Raw genomic sequence first — 20,436 nt, 5'->3', positions numbered from 1 at the left:
CTAGTTCTCTCTATCTCAGCCTGCACCATTGATCCGCAGCTTTCTGCCTATACTGTGTATAGTTGGCTGCAAAGCAGTGGTGAGAGGCAGGGATAGAGAAAGCTCATGAATATCAAGGACTACATAGCTGGTGCTCATGGCTGAGAGAACTAGCAGAGCTGCAGCAGATAAGACAGCATTTTATCAAAGCTACAGCATGAAGCCCAGTAAGTGACACATCACTGGAGTCAGGGTCTCTGCCCCTACTTTAATCTGTTCTCAGGATAGGGCAGGAAAAACCTTGTGACAGCATTCATTTTCATTCACACAAAAACTGACTGAAATGTTTATTAGTATTTTGTAGTGAAGGACCTTCCTGTGTTATTGAATTTTCAATATCAACATTTGTGTTTTTCTTTTCTTCTAACAGTTTGAAAACCTTGTAGAAAGTGATGAGGTATGTATACGGACTTTACTTTTGTAGGCGCAAAATGGCACCATTTGTAAAAACGGAGCACAGATAAACACTTTAATGTGACCTCTATAAATGTGCATCCAGGAGAGCGTCAAGCGATGGGACATGTTCGTCCTTCTGAAACTGCATTGTGTCCTTAGTACCATGGCATCAAAAAGCGTCACGTCCAATATCTCTCTATGAATTGCTGCAGATTTTATGTTGTGACTGCTACATGGAGGTGGGAAATATTTGTTGTACAGGTAACTGTTCATGGGCTTGAATTGTGGACTAAACATGGACATAGTAAGGGGAAGATAGGGAGCCGAGTTCCCGAATGGGTCAATCACTCAGGAGTGAACATTTGATGCATTCTGACCATAAATGACCCCTACTGCTGTTTGCATTAATGCCATCGGACCTGATGAAAAGCTAAGTCGTTTTGAAAATCATTTCATTTTAGCCATTAAAAGGTATTAACTATTAAAGGGTTACTCCCATCTGGGACATTTATGGCGTATCTACATCTAATAGATGTTGGTCCCACCACTGGGATCCATATCTATCTAGTGAGAACAGGGTCACATTGGAAAAAGACAGAGGGTAAGTTTTTTGAAAGGTTGACTCCTTGAGGGAAAGTCAGTCTAACTAAGCGAATGTGGACACTATGGAAAAGTTTATATTTTGAAGGGTTATTCATTATAAAAACAAGTTATTTCCTTTCAGATATGGGCTAGCATAATGATCTTTGGGGGTCCGACTGCAGTCCCCTCCTGCAGTGAGTGGACATGCACATGCTCGGCCTCTGCTCTATTCATTGTCTTCGGGACTGTGGGAGGATGCTGACATCAGCGCCCTGCTTCCGCTAGCAGAATAGAGACTAGAGCCAAGGTTGAGCACTCATGACTGTTTCCAGAGCCCTGATCTCTGGTTCACCGTGTAGCCCAGAGGTTGGACCCCTGCGTTCAGTAAGTAATCATTTGAAGGAGGTCTGGTTTGCATGACCAATCCATTACCTTCAGCCTTTATTACTTAAAATGGTAATCGGCATGGCATCTAGCGATTAAAACAAGTTTTTTTTTTTTGTTTTTTTTTTTTAAACTACCTTTTTCTGTAAATGGTAGAGTTTTAGCGTTGTGTACGTATCAAGGAGTGCCAATAAAGTATTTTTACAATGGCCGTATTGTCATAATATTGAACTTTATAACAATGTGAGTAATGTATTGTGTTCTTTTTTTCTTTTTTCGCTAGGGTGAAAGCCCAGGAAGCAGCCAAAGGTATAATGTCAATTAAAGAACTTAAGAATTCTTGTTCATATAAGTAAAAATGGTCTTCGTTTAAAAGAAGTTCTGACAGATATTTTTTGGTTGTGTGTCCCCTCCTGCTCCTAATACTGAGAATATAATACTTTTTCAATTCATTTACTTTTAAAAACGCGCTCCTGGTTTTCCATGATGGGTCCCGTGTAGGCGCTACTGGTGTGTTTGTAGAAGTAATGACATGGAGCACTTTGCATGATATTGCTTCGGATGGCAGTCACCCCAATATACAAAAAAAGGTTGCACTCTATCGTGCCAAAGCATGTCGAATATTAAATACATGAAATATAAACAGTAAAATGGCTTTTTGAACATTAGGAAAAATATTTGAGACGCTTTGCACAGAATTTGGCCAAATAGTGTGAGCCCATCAACCATCGTCAAGGTGGTCTCATTAATCTGATGGGTCCCTGACCTCCCTGTCCAAATGTGAACACTTACCAAAGGCTAATGTCTGTATGATTGGGTGAATGTGGACACCTCTCTCAGTAAAGGCTACTTTTTTTTTGTATATTGTATATGGAGGTAGCTGCTCCTGGTATGCACCTATTCACACTAGTTTGGATGTGCCAGTCTTTTTCTGTCATTTCTATGTTAGCTTACTGACTGAGCACTCCTCCCCTCACCATGTGGTTTTTAATTACATCTATTCACACTTGGTTCCGGCCAACCCATATGTAGGCTTTGCTGAGAGAGGTGTCCACATTCACCCATGCATACAGACATTAGTCTTTGGTAAGTGTTCACATTTGGACAGGGAGATCAGGGACCATCAGATTAATGAGACCACCTTGACGATGGTTGTTGGGCTCACACTATTTGGCCAAATTCTGTACAAAGCGTCTCATAAATATTTTTCCTAATGTTCAAAAAGCCATTTTGCTATTCATATTTCATGTATTTCATATTAGACATGCTTTGGCACGATAGAGGGCAACCTTTTTTTGTATATTGTATATGGAGGTAGCTGCTCCTGGTATGCACCTATTCACACTAGTTTGGATGTGCCAGTCGTTTTTCTGTCATTTCTAAGTCACCACAATATACTACTGGCTGTCAGTGACATCCTCTTGGGGGTGGGTGGGGAAGTGGCCTCAGACTCCCGGTGAGGCAGCCACTGCTCCTGATACCACACATGCTCAGTCTCCATTGATGCTGCAGTAGAGATGGAGGTACAGAGGGGAAGGGGAATGAGGAGGCAGAAATGAACAAATGCTGAGGATCTAAGGGAAATGTCATTTTCAGCATGATGCTGAAACAACCCCACTAACGAAAGTACAGGAAATAAGCCAATGGCTTGAGCTGAATATTTTTTTTTTAATCATAAAGCCTGCACAAAGAAAACTTCCACATTACTCCACTTTAAACATTAAAAAAGTGAATTTGGGACCGTTCTCAGGCTATGTGATAAGCTCTCAGTGGGAAAAACAAGATAATGTTATAGTTATGATACGTTGTAATGGCTAACAAAAATAAAATGATGATGCAAAGCAAGCTTTCAAGACTTCTTTGGTCCCTTTCTCAGGTATAACAAAGATACTGAAGAAGCACAAATATATGAACAAACCATAAAAACAAAAACGAAGGCATTTATGGTATATTAACCCCTTCATGACCCAGCCTATTTTGACCTTAATGACCTGGCCGTTTTTTGCAATTCTGACCGGTGTCCCTTTATGAGGTAATAACTCAGGAACGCTTCAACGAATCCTAGCGGTTCCGAAACATATTGGGCTTCATGTTAGTGGTAAATTTAGGTCGATAATTTTTGCGTTTATTTGTGAAAAAAAAATGGAAATTTGGCTAAAATTTTGAAAATTTCGCAATTTTCAAATTTTGAATTTTTATTCTGTTAAACGAGACAGTTATGTGACACAAAATAGTTGATAAATAACATTACCCACATGTCTACTTTACATCGGCACAATTTTCGAAACAATTTTTTTTTTTCCTAGTAAGTTATAAGGCTTAACATTTGACCAGCGATTTCTCATTTTTACAACGAAATTTACAAAACCATTTTTTTTAGGGACCACCTCACATTTGAAGTCAGTTTGAGGTGTATATATGGCTGAAAATACCCAAAAGTGACACCATTCTAAAAACTGCAGCCCTCAAGGTGCTCAAAACCACATTCAAGAAGTTTATTAACCCTTCAGGTGCTTCACAGCAGCAGAAGCAACATGGAAGGAAAAAATGAACATTTAACTTTTTAGTCACAAAAATGATGTTTTAGCAACAATTTTTTTATTTTCCCAAGGGTAAAAAGAGAAACTGGACCCCAAAAGTTATTGTACAATTTGTCCTGAGTACGCCGATACCCCATATATGGGGGGGAACCACTGTTTGGGCGCACGACAGGGCTCGGAAGGGAAGGAGCGCCATTTGACTTTTTCAATGAAAAATTGGCTCCAATCTTTAGCGGACACCATGTCGCGTTTGGAGAACCCCTGTGTGCCTAAACATTGGAGCTCCCCCACAAGTGACCCCATTTTGGAAACTAGACTCCCCAAGGAGCGTATCTAGATGCATAGTGAGCACTTTTTTTCACAAATTTCTTTTAGCCTCAGTTTTTTCATTTTCACATGGGCAACAGGATAAAATGGATCCTAAAATATGTTGGGCAATTTCTCCTGAGTACATCGATACCTCATATGTGGTCACAAACCACTGTTTGTGCACGCGGCAAGGCTCGGAAGGGAAGGAGCGCCATTTGACTTTTGAATGAAAAATTAGCTCCAATCATTAACAGACACAATGTCGCGTTTGGAGAGCCCCTGTGTGCCTAAACATTTGGAGCTCCCCCACATGTGACCCCATTTTAGAAACTAGACCCCCTAAGGAACATATCTAGATGCATTGTGAGCACTTTGAACCCCCAGGTGCTTCACAAATTGATCCGTAAAAATGAAAAAGTACTTTTTTTTCACAAAAAAATTCTTTTAGCCTCAATTTGTTCATTTCCACATAGGCAACAGGATAAAATAAATCAAATTTATTGGGCAATTTCTCCTGAGTACACTGATACCTCACTTGTGGGGGTAAACCACTGTTTGGGCACACGGCAGGGCTCGGAAGGGAAGGAGCGCCATTTGACTTTTTGAATGAAAAATTAGCTCCAATCGTTAGCGGACACCATGTCGCATTTGGAGAACCCCTGTGTGCCTAAACATTGGAGCTCTCCCACATGTGACCCCATTTTGGAAACTAGACCTCCCATGGAACTAATCTAGATGTGCGGTGAGCACTTTAAACCCTCCAGTGCATCACAGAAGTTTATAACGCAGAGCCGTGAAAATAAAAAATCATTTTTCTTTCATCAAAAATTATTTTTTAGCCCGCAATTTTTTATTTATTTAAGTTGTTGTCCAGTTTGTCCTGAGTACGCTGATACCCCATATGTGGGGGAGAACCACTGTTTGGGCACATGTCGGGGCTCGGAAGGGAAGTAGTGACTTTTGAAATGCAGACTTTGATGGAATGGTCTGCGGGCGTCACGTTGCGTTTGCAGAGCCCCTGATGTGCCTAAACAGTAGAAACCCCCACAAGTGACCCCATTTTGGAAACTAGACCCCCAAGGAACTTATCTAGATGTGTGGTGAGTAGGGTTGAGCGAAACGGGTCAGCCATTTTCAGAAGTCGCCGACTTTTGGCAAAGTCGGGTTTCATGAAACCCGACCCCTGTGTGGGGTCGGCCATGAGGTCGGCGATCTTCTGAATCTGGTATCGGAATTCCGATACCGAGTTCCGATATGTTTGCAATATCGGAAATCGGTATCGGAATCCATATTTAAGTGTAAAATAAAGAATTAAAATAAAAAATATTGCTATACTCACCCTCTGACGCGCCCTGGTACTAACCGGCAGCCTTCCTTCCTTAGAATCAGCGCGTGAAGGGCCTTAGATGACGTCGCGGCTTGTGATTGGTCGCGCGACCGCCCATGTGACCGCTCGCGCGACCAATCACAAGCCACGACGTCACCGAAGGTCCTTCAAGCGCTGATTCTTAGGAAGGAAGGCTGCCGGAAAGAAGCAGGGCACGTCCGAGGGTGAGTATATACCTAATAGGAATATAATAGGAATATATACCTAATAGGAATATAATAGGAATATATACCTAATAGGAATATACTCACCCTCGGACGCGCCCTGCTTCTTTCCGGCAGCCTTCCTTCCTGAGAATCAGCGCTTGAAGGACCTTCGGTGACGTCGCGGCTTGTGATTGGTCGCGCGAGCGGTCACATGGGCGGTCGCACGACCAATCACAAGCCGCAATGTCATCTAAGGCCCTTCACGCGCTGATTCTAAGAAAGGAAGGCTGCCGGTTAGTACCAGGGCGCGTCAGAGGGTGAGTATAGCAATATTTTTTATTTTAATTCTTTATTTTACACTTAAATATGGATCCCAGGGCCTGAAGGAGAGTTTCCTCTCCTTAGACCCTGGGAACCATTGGAAACCCAATGCACTGCATTGGGTTTCGTGTTTCGGCCGACCCCGACTTTTTTATAGGATCGGCCGATTTCACTCGACCCGACTTTTGAAAAAGTCGGGTTTCGTGAAACCCGACCCGATCCTATAAAAGTAAAAGTCGCTCAACCCTAGTGGTGAGCACTTTGAACCCCCAAGTGCTTCACAGAAGTTTACAACACAGAGCCATGAAAATAAAAAATCTATTTTCTTTCCTCAACAATTGTTTTAGCAAGCAATTTTTATTTTCACAAGGGTAACAGGAGAAATTGGACCCCAATAAGTGTTGCCCAGTTTGTCCTGAGTACACTGATACCCCATATGTGGGGGTAAACCACTCTTTGGACGCACGTCGAGGCTAGGAAGGGAAGGAGCACCATTTGACTTTTGAATGAAAAATTAGCTCCAATCATTAACAAACACCATGTCGCGTTTGGAGACCCCTGATGTGCCTAAACAGTGGAAACCCCTCAATTCTAACTCCAACACGAACCTCAACACACCCCTAACCCTAATAACAACTATAGCCATAACCCTTAATCACAACCCTAACTCCAACACACCCCTTAACCACAACCCTAACCCAAACACACCCCTAACCCTAATCCCAACCCTAATCCCAACCCTAATCCCAACCCTAATCCCAACCCTAATCCCAACCCTAATCCCAACCCTAACCACAACCCTAACCACAACCCTAACCCCAACACACCCCTAACTATAACCCTAACCACAGCCTAATCTTAACCCCTTTACCCCACGTCAATGACCAGGCCAATTTTTACAATTCTGACCACTGTCCCTTTGAGGTTATAACTCCGAAACGCTTCAACGGATCCTGGTGATTCTGACATTGTTTTCTCGTGACATATTGTACTTCATGATAGTGGTAAAATTTCTTTGATAGTACCTGCGTTTATTTGTGAAAAAAACGGAAATTTGGCGAAAATTTTGAAAATTTCGCAATTTTCAAACTTTGAATTTTTATGCAATTAAATCACAGAGATATGTCACACAAAATACTTAATAAGTAACATTTCCCACATGTCTCCTTTACATCAGCATAATTTTGGAACCAATTTTTTTTTTTGTTAGGGAGTTATAAGGGTTAAAAGTTGACCAGCAATTTCTCATTTTTACAACACCATTTTTTTTTAGGGACCACGTCTCATTTGAAGTCATTTTGAGGGGTCTATATGATAGAAAATGCCCAAGTGTGACACCATTCTAAAAACTGCACCCCTCAAGGTGCTCAAAACCACATTCAAGAAGTTTATTAACCCTTCAGGTGTTTAATAGGAATTTTTGGAATGTTTAAATAAAAATGAACATTTAACTACCCGGATATTAACTGGGAAACAGAAAGCTGTGAAACCCATAAAGGCAACAGGTTTCTGCTAATAACCAAGAAAAATTATCTTTCACAATTGGTGCAGAATCCAACCAGAGGAGCAGCACTTTTAGACCTAATACTATCTAATAGACCTGACAGAATAACAAATCTGCAGGTGGTTGGGCATCTAGGAAATAGCGACCACAATATTGTACAGTTTCACCTGTCTTTCACTAGGGGCACTTGTCAGGGAGTCACAAAAACACTGAACTTTAGGAAGGCAAAGTTTGACCAGCTTAGAGATGCCCTTAATCTGGTAGACTGGGACAATATCCTCAGAAATAAGAATACAGATAATAAATGGGAAATGTTTAAGAACATCCTAAATAGGCAGTGTAAGCGGTTTATACCTTGTGGGAATAAAAGGACTAGAAATAGGAAAAACCCAATGTGGCTAAACAAAGAAGTAAGACAGGCAATTAACAGTAAAAAGAAAGCATTTGCACTACTAAAGCAGGATGGCACCATTGAAGCTCTAAAAAACTATAGGGAGAAAAATACTTTATCTAAAAAACTAATTAAAGCTGCCAAAAAGGAAACAGAGAAGCACATTGCTAAGGAGAGTAAAACTAATCCCAAACTGTTCTTCAACTATATCAATAGTAAAAGAATAAAAACTGAAAATGTAGGCCCCTTAAAAAATAGTGAGGAAAGAATGGTTGTAGATGACGAGGAAAAAGCTAACATATTAAACACCTTCTTCTCCACGGTATTCACGGTGGAAAATGAAATGCTAGGTGAAATCCCAAGAAACAATGAAAACCCTATATTAAGGGTCACCAATCTAACCCAAGAAGAGGTGCGAAACCGGCTAAATAAGATTAAAATAGATAAATCTCCGGGTCCGGATGGCATACACCCACGAGTACTAAGAGAACTAAGTAATGTAATAGATAAACCATTATTTCTTATTTTTAGTGACTCTATAGCGACAGGGTCTGTTCCGCAGGACTGGCGCATAGCAAATGTGGTGCCAATATTCAAAAAGGGCTCTAAAAGTGAACCTGGAAATTATAGGCCAGTAAGTCTAACCTCTATTGTTGGTAAAATATTTGAAGGGTTTCTGAGGGATGTTATTCTGGATTATCTCAATGAGAATAACTGTTTAACTCCATATCAGCATGGGTTTATGAGAAATCGCTCCTGTCAAACCAATCTAATCAGTTTTTATGAAGAGGTAAGCTATAGGCTGGACCACGGTGAGTCATTGGACGTGGTATATCTCGATTTTTCCAAAGCGTTTGATACCGTGCCGCACAAGAGGTTGGTACACAAAATGAGAATGCTTGGTCTGGGGGAAAATGTGTGCAAATGGGTTAGTAACTGGCTTAGTGATAGAAAGCAGAGGGTGGTTATAAATGGTATAGTCTCTAACTGGGTCGCTGTGACCAGTGGGGTACCGCAGGGGTCAGTATTGGGACCTGTTCTCGTCAACATATTCATTAATGATCTGGTAGAAGGTTTACACAGTAAAATATCGATATTTGCAGATGATACAAAACAATGTAAAGCAGTTAATACAAGAGAAGATAGTATTCTGCTACAGATGGATCTGGATAAGTTGGAAACTTGGGCTGAAAGGTGGCAGATGAGGTTTAACAATGATAAATGTAAGGTTATACACATGGGAAGAGGGAATCAATATCACCATTACACACTGAACGGGAAACCACTGGGTAAATCTGACAGGGAGAAGGACTTGGGGATCCTAGTTAATGATAAACTTACCTGGAGCAGCCAGTGCCAGGCAGCAGCTGCCAAGGCAAACAGGATCATGGGGTGCATTAAAAGAGGTCTGGATACACATGATGAGAGCATTATACTGCCTCTGTACAAATCCCTAGTTAGACCGCACATGGAGTACTGTGTCCAGTTTTGGGCACCGGTGCTCAGGAAGGATATAATGGAACTAGAGAGAGTACAAAGGAGGGCAACAAAATTAATAAAGGGGATGGGAGAACTACAATACCCAGATAGATTAGCGAAATTAGGATTATTTAGTCTAGAAAAAAGACGACTGAGAGGCGATCTAATAACCATGTATAAGTATATAAGGGGACAATACAAATATCTCGCTGAGGATCTGTTTATACCAAGGAAGGTGACGGGCACAAGGGGGCATTCTTTGCGTCTGGAGGAGAGAAGGTTTTTCCACCAACATAGAAGAGGATTCTTTACTGTTAGGGCAGTGAGAATCTGGAATTGCTTGCCTGAGGAGGTGGTGATGGCGAACTCAGTCGAGGGGTTCAAGAGAGGCCTGGATGTCTTCCTGGAGCAGAACAATATTGTATCATACAATTATTAGGTTCTGTAGAAGGACGTAGATCTGGGTATTTATTATGATGGAATATAGGCTGAACTGGATGGACAAATGTCTTTTTTCGGCCTTACTAACTATGTTACTATGTTACTATGTTACATTTAACTTTTTTACACAAAAAATTTACTTCAGCTCCAATTTGTTTTATTTTACCAAGGGTAACAGGAGAAAATGGACCCCAAAAGTTGTTGTCCAATTTGTCCTGAGTACGCTGATACCCCATATGTGGCAGTAAACCACTGTTTGGGCGCATGGGAGAGCTCGGAAGGGAAGGAGCGCCGTTTGACTTTTCAATGCAAAATTGACAGGAATTGAGATGGGACGCCATGTTGCGTTTGGAGAGCCACTGATGTGCCTAAACATTGAAACCCCCCACAAGTGACACCATTTTGGAAAGTAGACCCCCTAAGGAACTTATCTGGATGTGTGGTGAGCACTTTGACCCACCAAGGGCTTCACAGAAGTTTATAATGCAGAGCCATAAAAATAAAACAAAATTTTTTTCCCACAAAAATTATTTTTTAGCCCCCAGTTTTGTATTTTCCCTAGGGTAACAGGAGAAATTGGACCCCAAAAGTTGTTGTCCAATTTGTCCTGAGTACGCTGATACCCCATATGTGGGGGGGGGAACCACCGTTTGGGCGCATGGGAGGGCGCGGAAGGGAAGGAGCGCCATTTGGAATGCAGACTTAGATGGAATGGTCTGCAGGCGTCACATTGCGTTTGCAGAGCCCCTAATGTACCTAAACAGTAGAAACCCCCCACAAGTGACCCCATATTGGAAACTAGACCCCTCAATGAACTTATCTAGATGTGTTGTGAGAACTTTGAACCCCCAAGTGTTTCACTACAGTTTATAACGCAGAGCCGTGAAAATAAAAATTTTTTTGTTTTCCCACAAAAATTATTTTTTAGCCCCCAGTTTTGTATTTTCCCAAGGGTAACAGGAGAAATTGGTCCACAGAAGTTGTTGTCCAATTTGTCCTGAGTACGCTGATACCCCATATGTGAGGGTAAACCCCTGTTTGGGCACACAGGAGAGCTCGGAAGGGAAGGAGTACTGTTTTCCTTTTTCAACGCAGAATTGGCTGGAATTGAGATCGGACGCCATGTCGTGTTTGGAGAGCCCCTTATGTGCCGAAACAGTGGAAACCCCCCAATTATAACTGAAACCCTAATCTAAACACACCCCTAACCCTAATTCCAACGGTAACCCTAACCACACCTCTAACCCTGACACACCCCTAACCCTAATCCCAACCCTATTCCCAACTGTAAATGTAATCTAAACCCTAACCCTAACTTTAACCCCAACCCTAACTGTAGCCCTAACCCTAGCCCTAACCCTAGCCCTAACCCTAACCCTAGCCCTAACCCTAGCCCTAACCCTAGCCCTAACCCTAGCCCTAACCCTAGCCCTAACCCTAGCCCTAACCCTAGCCCTAACCCTAGCCCTAACCCTAACCCTAGCCATAACCCTAACCCTAACCCTAGCCCTAACCCTAGCCCTAACCCTAGCCCTAACCCTAGCCCTAATGGGAAAATGGAAATAAATACATTTTTTTTTATTTTTCCCTAACTAAGGGGGTGATGAAGGGGGGTTTGATTTACTTTTATAGCGAGTTTTTTAGCGGATTTTTATGATTGGCAGCCGTCACACACTGAAAGACCCTTTTTATTGCAAAAAATATTTTTTGCAATACCACATTTTGAGAGCTATAATTTTTCCATATTTTGGTCCACAAAGTCATGTGAGGTCTTGTTTTTTGCGGGACGAGTTGACGTTTTTATTGAAAACATTTTTGGGCACGTGACATTTTTTGATCGCTTTTTATTCCGATTTTTGTGAGGAAGAATGACCAAAAACCATCTATTCATGAATTTCTATTGGGGGGGGCGTTTATACCGTTCCGCGTTTGGTAAAATTGATAAATCAGTTTTATTCTTCGGGTCAGTACGATTACAGCGATACCTCATTTATATCATTTTTTTATGGTTTGGCGCTTTTATACGATAAAAACTATTTTACAGAAAAAATAATTATTTTTGCATCGCTTTATTCTCAGGACTATAACTTTTTTATTTTTTTGCTGATGATGCTGTATGGCGGCTCGTTTTTTGCGGGACAATATGACGTTTTCAGCGGTACCATGGTTATTTATATCTGTCCTTTTGATCGCGTGTTATTCCACTTTTTGTTCGGCGGTATGATAATAAAGCGTTGTTTTTTGCCTCGTTTTTTTTTTTTTTCTCTTACGGTGTTTACTGAAGGGGTTAACTAGTGGGACAGTTTTATAGGTCGGGTCGTTACGGACGCGGCGATACTAAATATGTGTACTTTTATTGTTTTTTTTTTTTTATTTAGATGAAGAAATGTATTTATGGGAATAATATTTTTTTTTTTTTTCATTATTTTGGAATATTTTTTTTTATTTTTTTTACACATTTGGAAATTTTTTTTTTAACTTTTTTACTTTGTCCCAGGGGGGGACATCACAGATCAGTGATCTGACAGTGTGCACAGCACTCTGTCAGATCACTGATCTGACATGCAGCGCTGCAGCCTTCACAGTGCCTGCTCTGAGCAGGCTCTGTGAAGCCACCTCCCTCCCTGCAGGACCCGGATCCGCCGCCATCTTGGATCCGGGGCTGGAGGGAGCAGGGAGGGAGATGAGACCCTCGCAGCAACGCGATCACATCGCGTTGCTGCGGGGGTCTCAGGAAAGCCCGCAGGGAGCCCCCTCCCTGCGCGGTGCTTCCCTGCACCGCCGGCACATCGCGATCATCTTTGATCGCGGTGTGCCAGGGGTTAATGTGCCGGGGGCGGTCCGTGACCGCTCCTGGCACATAGTGCCGGATGTCAGCTGCGATAAGCAGCTGACACCCGGCCGCGATCGGCCGTGCTCCCCCCGTGAGCGCGGCCGATCGGCTATGACGTACTATCCCGTCCAGGGTCAGATAAGCCCAGGGCACCTCGACGGGATAGTACGTCTAAGGTCACAGAGGGGTTAACCATATTTCCAACCCTAGCCCTAATTCCAACCCTATCTCTAATTCCAACCCTAACCCTAAGGCTATGTGCCCACGTTACGGTTTCGAGTGAGATTTTTCCGTATCATTTTTTAAAAAATCCGCAGGTAAAAGGCACTGCGTTTCACCTGCGGATTTACCGCGGATTTCCAGTGTTTTTTGTGCGGATTTCACCTGCGGATTCCTATTGAGGAACAGGTGTTAAACACTGCGGAATCTGCACAAAGAATTGACATGCTGCGGAAAATACAACGCAGCCTTTCCGCGCGGTATTTTCCGCACCATGGGCACAGCGGATTTGGTTTGCCATAGGTTTACATGGTACTGCAAACCTGATGGAAAACTGCTACGAATCCACAGCGGCCAATCCGCTGCGGATCCGCAGCCAAATCCGCACTGTGTGCACATAGCCTAATTCTAACCCTAAATCTAGCCCTAACCCTAACCCTAGTGGGGGAAAAAAAAAAATATATATATATATTTTTTTTCTTTATTTTATTATTGTCCCTACCTATGGGGGTGATAAAGGGGGGGTGGGGGGGGTTATTTATTATTTTTTTATTTTTATCGCTGTGGTAGGTTCTATCACTGCGATCAAAATGTACTTGTAATGAATTTGCCGGCCGGCAGATTCGGCGGGCGCATGCGCCCGCCATTTTGGAAGATGGCGGCGCCCATGGAAGAGACGGATGGACACTGGGAGGGACACCAGAGGTCGGTAAGTATGAGGGGGGGAGCGGACAGGAGGACTTAGGGGAGCGGAGGACAGCAAATGACAGGACTGAGGACGGAGGGGAGGATATCGGTGGCGGGGGGCAGATCGCAATCTCCAGCCATGGCTGATGCTATTGCAGCATCGGCCATGGCTTGATTGTAATATTTCACCAATTTTCATTGGTGAAATATTACTATTGCTCTGATTGAAAGTGAAACGTCACTTTCAACAGCCAATCAGAGCGATCGTAGCGGGGGGTGGGGGGGTTGTTTGGTGAAGCCCCCCACACCCACGCCTCACCCCCCCCCCCCCCCCCCATCTGGGCTCAAGTACAACTCCCCCTGTCCCTGCAGGTCGGGTGAAATTACAATTAACCCTTTCACCCGATCTGCAGGAGCACGATTCGACCATGACGCATATGCTGCATCACAGGTCGGATTGGCACAGGTTTTCATGACGCATATGCTGCGTCAAAAGGTTGGGAAGGGGTTAAAGAACATTTAAATAAACAGACTACAGAATCTGAGGAATCTGCTCCAGAGACAGGGAGGGCACCAGGCCTCTGATCTTACTTGGATATTGGGACTATAAAACTTTCACACCACTAATCTAATCCAATTAAGGATTCATCTCTGAGCTCAGTTTGCTTGCTTATTTAAATGTTCATTTATTATACCATGCCTCTATTTTTTGTTTTTTTGTTTGTGCATATATTTGTGCTTTTTCAGATACTTTTATACTATGCCCAATAGTCTCTAAATCTTGCTTTGTAACATAATTTATTTTATCTTTGTTAGCCATTAAAATGTATAATAACTATAAGATTATCTTGTTTTTTTTTTCCAGCTGGCTAACACCTAACCTCTTTTTTTTCTTTTAGTCTAAATGGAGTCCCGAAAACCTCGCAGACCTCTGTCGTTTTGTATTGTACTGTACTGAAGCTGTTCTTTTAATCAGGCAGCATCCATTAGGATAAATGTAGGATTACCGCATTTACACTTGGTGGTTGTTCTCATCGCCAAATAAACTACATGACTCTATAAATTAGAGAAGCCAAAACAGTGTAAATCCATTTACAACATTTTTTTTATTCTGAAGCCCAATTAGCATACTAAGAAAAGAGCATAGGATCGTAGTCTGCACATCAATACTCCAGACATACTGAATTTAGATTGCGAGCCCCAATGGGGACATTCATGATAATGTATATAAAACGCCGCGGAATAAGATTGCTTATATAGCGTAAGCATAATAAATAATCAGTACATAATTGGGGATGTCCCTCGAAAGAGCCATAAGAGCGAAGCCCAGAGTTAGCCAGGATGCATAGCATATGTTTTTTCTGCAATTGGATTATATTCATGTGCTGACTATCCTATGCTATTTAGTAAGTTTCCTAATTGCTGTTTAGAATTTAGAAAAAGTTAATGACACCATTCCAACTGTGATACTGTTAATCAGACCTAATTTCATTAGTTTATTTTGTCTGTTGTGGAGTTCCTGCTAGACTTTCTGGTAGGATCAGCTCCACTGTAATTTGATATAGAGACTTTATATGTGAAATATTTTGGACTTTTATTGGGACTTTAATTATTTTGCTGTTCCCAGGTTTCTCAAACCTATCTCAACTGTTCTTTGGTGTCACCCAAATTGGTCAAAAGTTTTGCCAAAATAAAAAAAAAATAATAATCATTTGCTTTTCATATGTCTTCTGAACCCACTGCAAAACAAGTACAATGTGAATTCAGACGGAACGAGGCATGCACTTAACATAATTACACCTGTCAAAACTGCCTCCCTCATAGATTGAGGAGCATTGCGTTAGAGAATCGAATTATCAGAAATTCCTCCATGGATCATGTTTTGACTTTCCTGCAGCTGCCATCAGCTACTACCAGAATTATAATGAGATAACGGAGGGAAGGAGGAGTTCTCTTGTGATGCTGGTAGAGGACATCTGGATTCATCACAGCTGCCTCCCTCTTAATATCCAGATAGTCAGACACCAAAAAGTGAACATCTGGTATAATAGATATACAACGCTTATATACAGGCCCATATTAAATCCGATCTCTTACCAGGTGTCACAATATAAACTGCTTCCATTATAAGGGTAAGTTCACACTGGGCGGTTTTTTTTTTTTTGCTGTGTCTTTTTGCTAATTTTTACAGTACCAGCAAAGCCTATGAAATTTCAGAAATCTCATGCACACACATTGGGTTTTTGTGTGGACAGTATTTTGTTCTTTGAAGCATTTTCACTTTTCAAGCTTTTTTCAGCGTTTTTCACCCATTAACTTGAATGGGTGGTGAAAAAACGCTGCAAATACGCTAGGTTGACTTTTCTTGCAGCGTATTTGCTGCAGAAAAGTCAAGGAGAGCCGGGTGTGGTGTCACATTCGGCTCTACTACATCTAGATGACAGGTTACATGATGCAGCCTGTCATCCAGCAGCAGACCCCCTCCCCATTCACTTGAATGGGGGGTCCGACATTAGTTTTTGACACGCTGTCATATGCATGACAGCGAGGCAAACACCTCTTCTGATCAGCGGGGAAATCCTCCCCGCAGGTCACAGAGCTGCGGCTCCCCGCTGTCAGAAAACAGTGGGACCGCTCAGCTGTGATCTGTTGGGTAAACTTTACCTCCGGTCACTGGTGTCAGCTGATGGGATAACTGATCCCACCATCTGACACCTACAGCCACTAATTACAGTGACGGCAGGAGCGGCGGATGGGAGTTTTCATCTGCCGCTCCTGCGCTATAAATAAATAATAATAAAAAAAAAACGGCGTGTGTTCCCCTCTAATTTTGATAACCAGCCAGACGAAACTCACAGCTGGGGGCTGCAACCCTCAGCAGTCAGCTTGAGCAGGCTTAGTTATCAAGAATAGAGGGGTCCTCATGCTTTTTTAAAATTATTTAAATAAATAATTTAAAAGATAAACGGCGTGGGGTCCCCCCCATTTTTGACAACCAGCCTTGCTAAAGCTCACAGCTGGGGGCTGGTATTCTCAGGCTGATAATTGGCCATGGATATTGCCCCCCTCCAGCCTAAAAATAGCAGTCCGCAGCCGCCCAGAAAAGGCACATCTATTGGATGCACCAATTCTGGTGCCCGGCTCTTCCCACTTGCCCTGTAGCTGTGGCAAGCCAGGTAATAAGGGGTTAATGTCAACTAAAACACCACACAGTTTTGCAATCTTTTTATTGTTCTGCCATTCCAAAGCGAAGCCTTCGATCTCCTGTAATAAAAATAAGATAAAAAAGCAAAAGTATACTCCCTGATCCGTTATAGTCCGATATAACGAGTGTCCCACGTAGCATCTGGCGGAGATAAAGCTTACAACCGGGAGGGCTGCTAATGCGACTGCTCCCCTCCGTAAGCTACTGGGGAATGAATGAGACGGAGCAGGCGCAGTAACTAGCGGTGACGTCACCGAGCCTGCGCTCCCTCACAGCCTGACCTCAGGTAACCTCTGGACCGTGGGAAAATGACAGGGAAGAGGATACCACAGGTAACGTATCTATTCTATCTACAGGAAGTTGTTTTTTTTTTATCTGTGTGTGTGCTCAACTTTATTGGCATGCACAAAGAGGAAAAAAAACACATGAAAAAACGCACCTAAACCTGCATTTTTGGCGCAGCTTCTTTCCCGCCAAGATGATTAGGTTTTACTGCAGAAAAAAAATGCAGCAAAAACACCCTGTATGAACTTACCCTTTGGGTATGTGCACACATTACAGTTTTGCCCCCCTTTTTTTGCGATTTCTGAAGTCTCGTGCATCTGCTGCTTATTTTTCCCTTACAGATGTGAAGATGTTTCACATCTGCAGCATGTCAGTTCCTTCAGTTTTTTTTTGCAGCGTTTTTCATTCATTCATTCAAATGAATGGGAGCAAAACGTGTCAAAACAGTGTGTCACAAATTTCTCAGCATTTTTCCTCCCAAGAGTTGTCGTTTTTGGTTGATAAATGTTGTGCCGCACATACTCAAGTATTTGGTGACTTTGGATGTTGTGCATGTAAGTAAATTCGGATACTTGCCTTTTTTTTTTTCAGTGCGTTTTTATCACGTTTTTGACACTGCAGCTTTTCATTTTTGGTGTGTCAAAATGTTAAATACAGTGGATTTCTAGTTTATACTGCCTGGTATTTGGCTGTGACATAAGGCGGATTTCATAAACGCACAGCAGTTCAGTTTACCCTGAGTGAAAAGCCCACAGTGGGCATGAGACTTCTCTATATCCCATCCACTTTGTTGGAACTAGAAGGCGCTGAGTATTTGGCATAGTGAAAATAGCAGCATCACAAACTCATCATGGGAACTTCACGTAATGGTTCTAGCAGGGCTGAGTGTTTCAGGCTTCCCTCACAATCTTTGTTCTGCTAGGTATTTGTAGGTTAGCTGAGGATCCTGGGAAAATCTGTTACTTGGCCATTTTTAAGCGCCTAGCTGTGCAAAGCTCGGAGCAGGGTTGAGGTTTTGTAGGTCTCCCTTGGGAGATGCTAATGTGTTCTTCTCTCTTGTATAAGAGCTTTTCACTTACAAAGAGGAATTGCTGATCCCTTCATTTTAGAAACGTGTAGAACCCAGTGTCTGTCAATGATGGATTTTGATGGTTCATGGTCAAGCAGGTTCATTAGATTAACGGTCTCCATTGTGTTTGTGAATAACCTTTCATGTTTTTTATAAAGGGTAACCGTGTGGGAGACTTCTTGGTCACCGTAAGGTAGATTGGCATGGGTATAACCTGGACTTCTATCGGAAGACAAACAAAGATGCACACACCAGGTTGCCTTAACGATACTCATTTATTATGACAAAGACCCATCTTTTTATAGGGTCTCTAATCACGTAAGAGATTGCAGAATAGTTGCATGACTATTGGTAAAGGCAATGACTTGCCAGAAGTATATAGCTGCCTTTTATGGCGCCTGAACTACATCTCAAAAACCACCATAAACAATTTGTCTTTGGCAAAAATAGACGTCCGGACTCTCCCTTAGTCCCATCCCAAAAGGAGAATTTGATCTCCATCTGAGAATTAAAACTCGCATCCTGGGAAGGCCAAATAATACCCAAACAAGGATGTTATGGAGACAGATGATAACTACCAAAAAACTCAAAACCAATTTAACGGATTTTCACAACCATCGTTGTAATTACATTTTCCCACCATAAATCAATAGTGCACTTGAAAATAAAAAAACCTTTGTAATATATATTATCAGAAGAATCTGCTTCGTTATCCCTCAGAACTGATTAACCATTCTCAAAATTCTCCATTGACGGTAAAATTTGTATTTAGTGAATAAATGCTTCCATTATGTAGGTAGGAGGTGACAGTTGGTGAACTTTCACCAGAATGTCTGCCTTCAGCTAATCCCCCTCCATACAATTTTAAAAGCACAAACTGATAAACTCTTATCTCAGTAATGGAAACCTTTGTCTTCATTAAAGGGGTATTCCCATCTCAAAGATCCTATCCCAATATGTAATAGGTGTAATAATATTGGCAAATGCCTCCAATTAGAAATGTATTATAGTTTTTCTGGTTCGCTATGTCTCTTTCCTCATGTGCAGGCATTGCAGGACCTTAGGTATCCATGGTTACAACCTGACGCAACTAGCTAACTGACTCACTTTATCAATGGTCGTAACCATGGATTCCTAAGGTCCTGCAATGCCTGCACATGAGAGAGAGCCCACGAATCACAATACTGCATTTCTAATTGGAGGTGTTTGCTATTATACCCATGAGCAATAAAAAAGGAGTGGCACTCACCATTCCATTTAAAAGTTCTTTTTATTGGTCCATGTTAAAACATGCAAGCAGGAAGGCATTCATCTGGTACAACGGAGAAACCGTTGAAGCGGACGAGGTGCAAAATGGCCGTCGTCCGCCATGCACCAAACGAGAATGCCTTCCTGCTTGCATGTTTTAACATGAACCAATATAAAGAACTTGGAATGGTGAGTGCTACCCCTTTTTTTTTTTTTCTTGCTCATGGACATCACCTGAATTGTTTTTCCTCACAGTAAGCACCCGCGACCCTAGGGGCAAGATATAATCAGGTTTTCCAAAACTGACGCATAAGCGGTGTCACAGCGGTGCCGTTTTTCTGCTCTGTGCACATTATTATTATTACTACACCTCCTACATATTGGAATATGATCTTGGAGATGGGAATACCCTTTTAAATACAGGAGGAGGATAAAGAAGCTGATTTATCTTTTAACAAATTTGCTTAATTTTATGTGTATTATTGATTTATGGATTAAATATTAAAACAGTGGTTACTCTCTGAGCTTTCAGTATTTGTGTCTGTGCTGTTATTGAATTTTAATATTTTAGGCTGCATTCATGCTTTGTTTTTTTTGCTGAGATCAGCGTAATCAGGAGACAATGATGGAAATTGTATTCAGCACCTGCTGTGTCCCTCCTGTGTAAAATAAAGAATTAAATTTGAAAAAGGCTCAATTTTCATAACCAGCAGAGGGAAAGCCCACGGCTAGAGGCTAATGTAAATAATCTGGGAAAAGGGACAATATCCCATAATGTTCCCAGGCTATTTGATAACAGCTCACAGCTGTTTGCTTAGTCTTTCTTGGGAAATTTACAGGGACCCCAGAAAAAAATGACGTAGGCTCCCCCTATAAATTCAGGCCAGCAAAGGATAAATAGACAGCCGTGGTTTGATATTAATAGCGTGGGAAGGGGCCAGAGATATTGCCCTCCGCCTCACCAGACTACC

The 20,436-nt window shown here is 42.1% G+C and overlaps 1 protein-coding gene across 1 annotated transcript in view; it reads left to right on the top strand.

Moving 5' to 3' along the window:
- The window catches only part of AP1AR (adaptor related protein complex 1 associated regulatory protein), an 87,056-nt gene that overhangs the window by 28,028 nt on the left and 38,592 nt on the right, over positions 1-20,436 (top strand). Inside the window, exons 3-4 of the mRNA XM_069743840.1 lie at positions 410-436; positions 1,685-1,710. Coding sequence (XP_069599941.1) covers positions 410-436; positions 1,685-1,710 — 53 coding nt within the window. The remainder of the gene's footprint in view (positions 1-409; positions 437-1,684; positions 1,711-20,436) is intronic.

Source organism: Ranitomeya imitator, chromosome 1 (genome assembly GCF_032444005.1).
Source record: "Ranitomeya imitator isolate aRanImi1 chromosome 1, aRanImi1.pri, whole genome shotgun sequence".
Lineage (NCBI taxonomy): Eukaryota > Metazoa > Chordata > Amphibia > Anura > Dendrobatidae > Ranitomeya > Ranitomeya imitator.
Note: the sequence above shows the minus strand (reverse complement) of the source record. Positions and strands in the feature narration are given on the sequence as shown.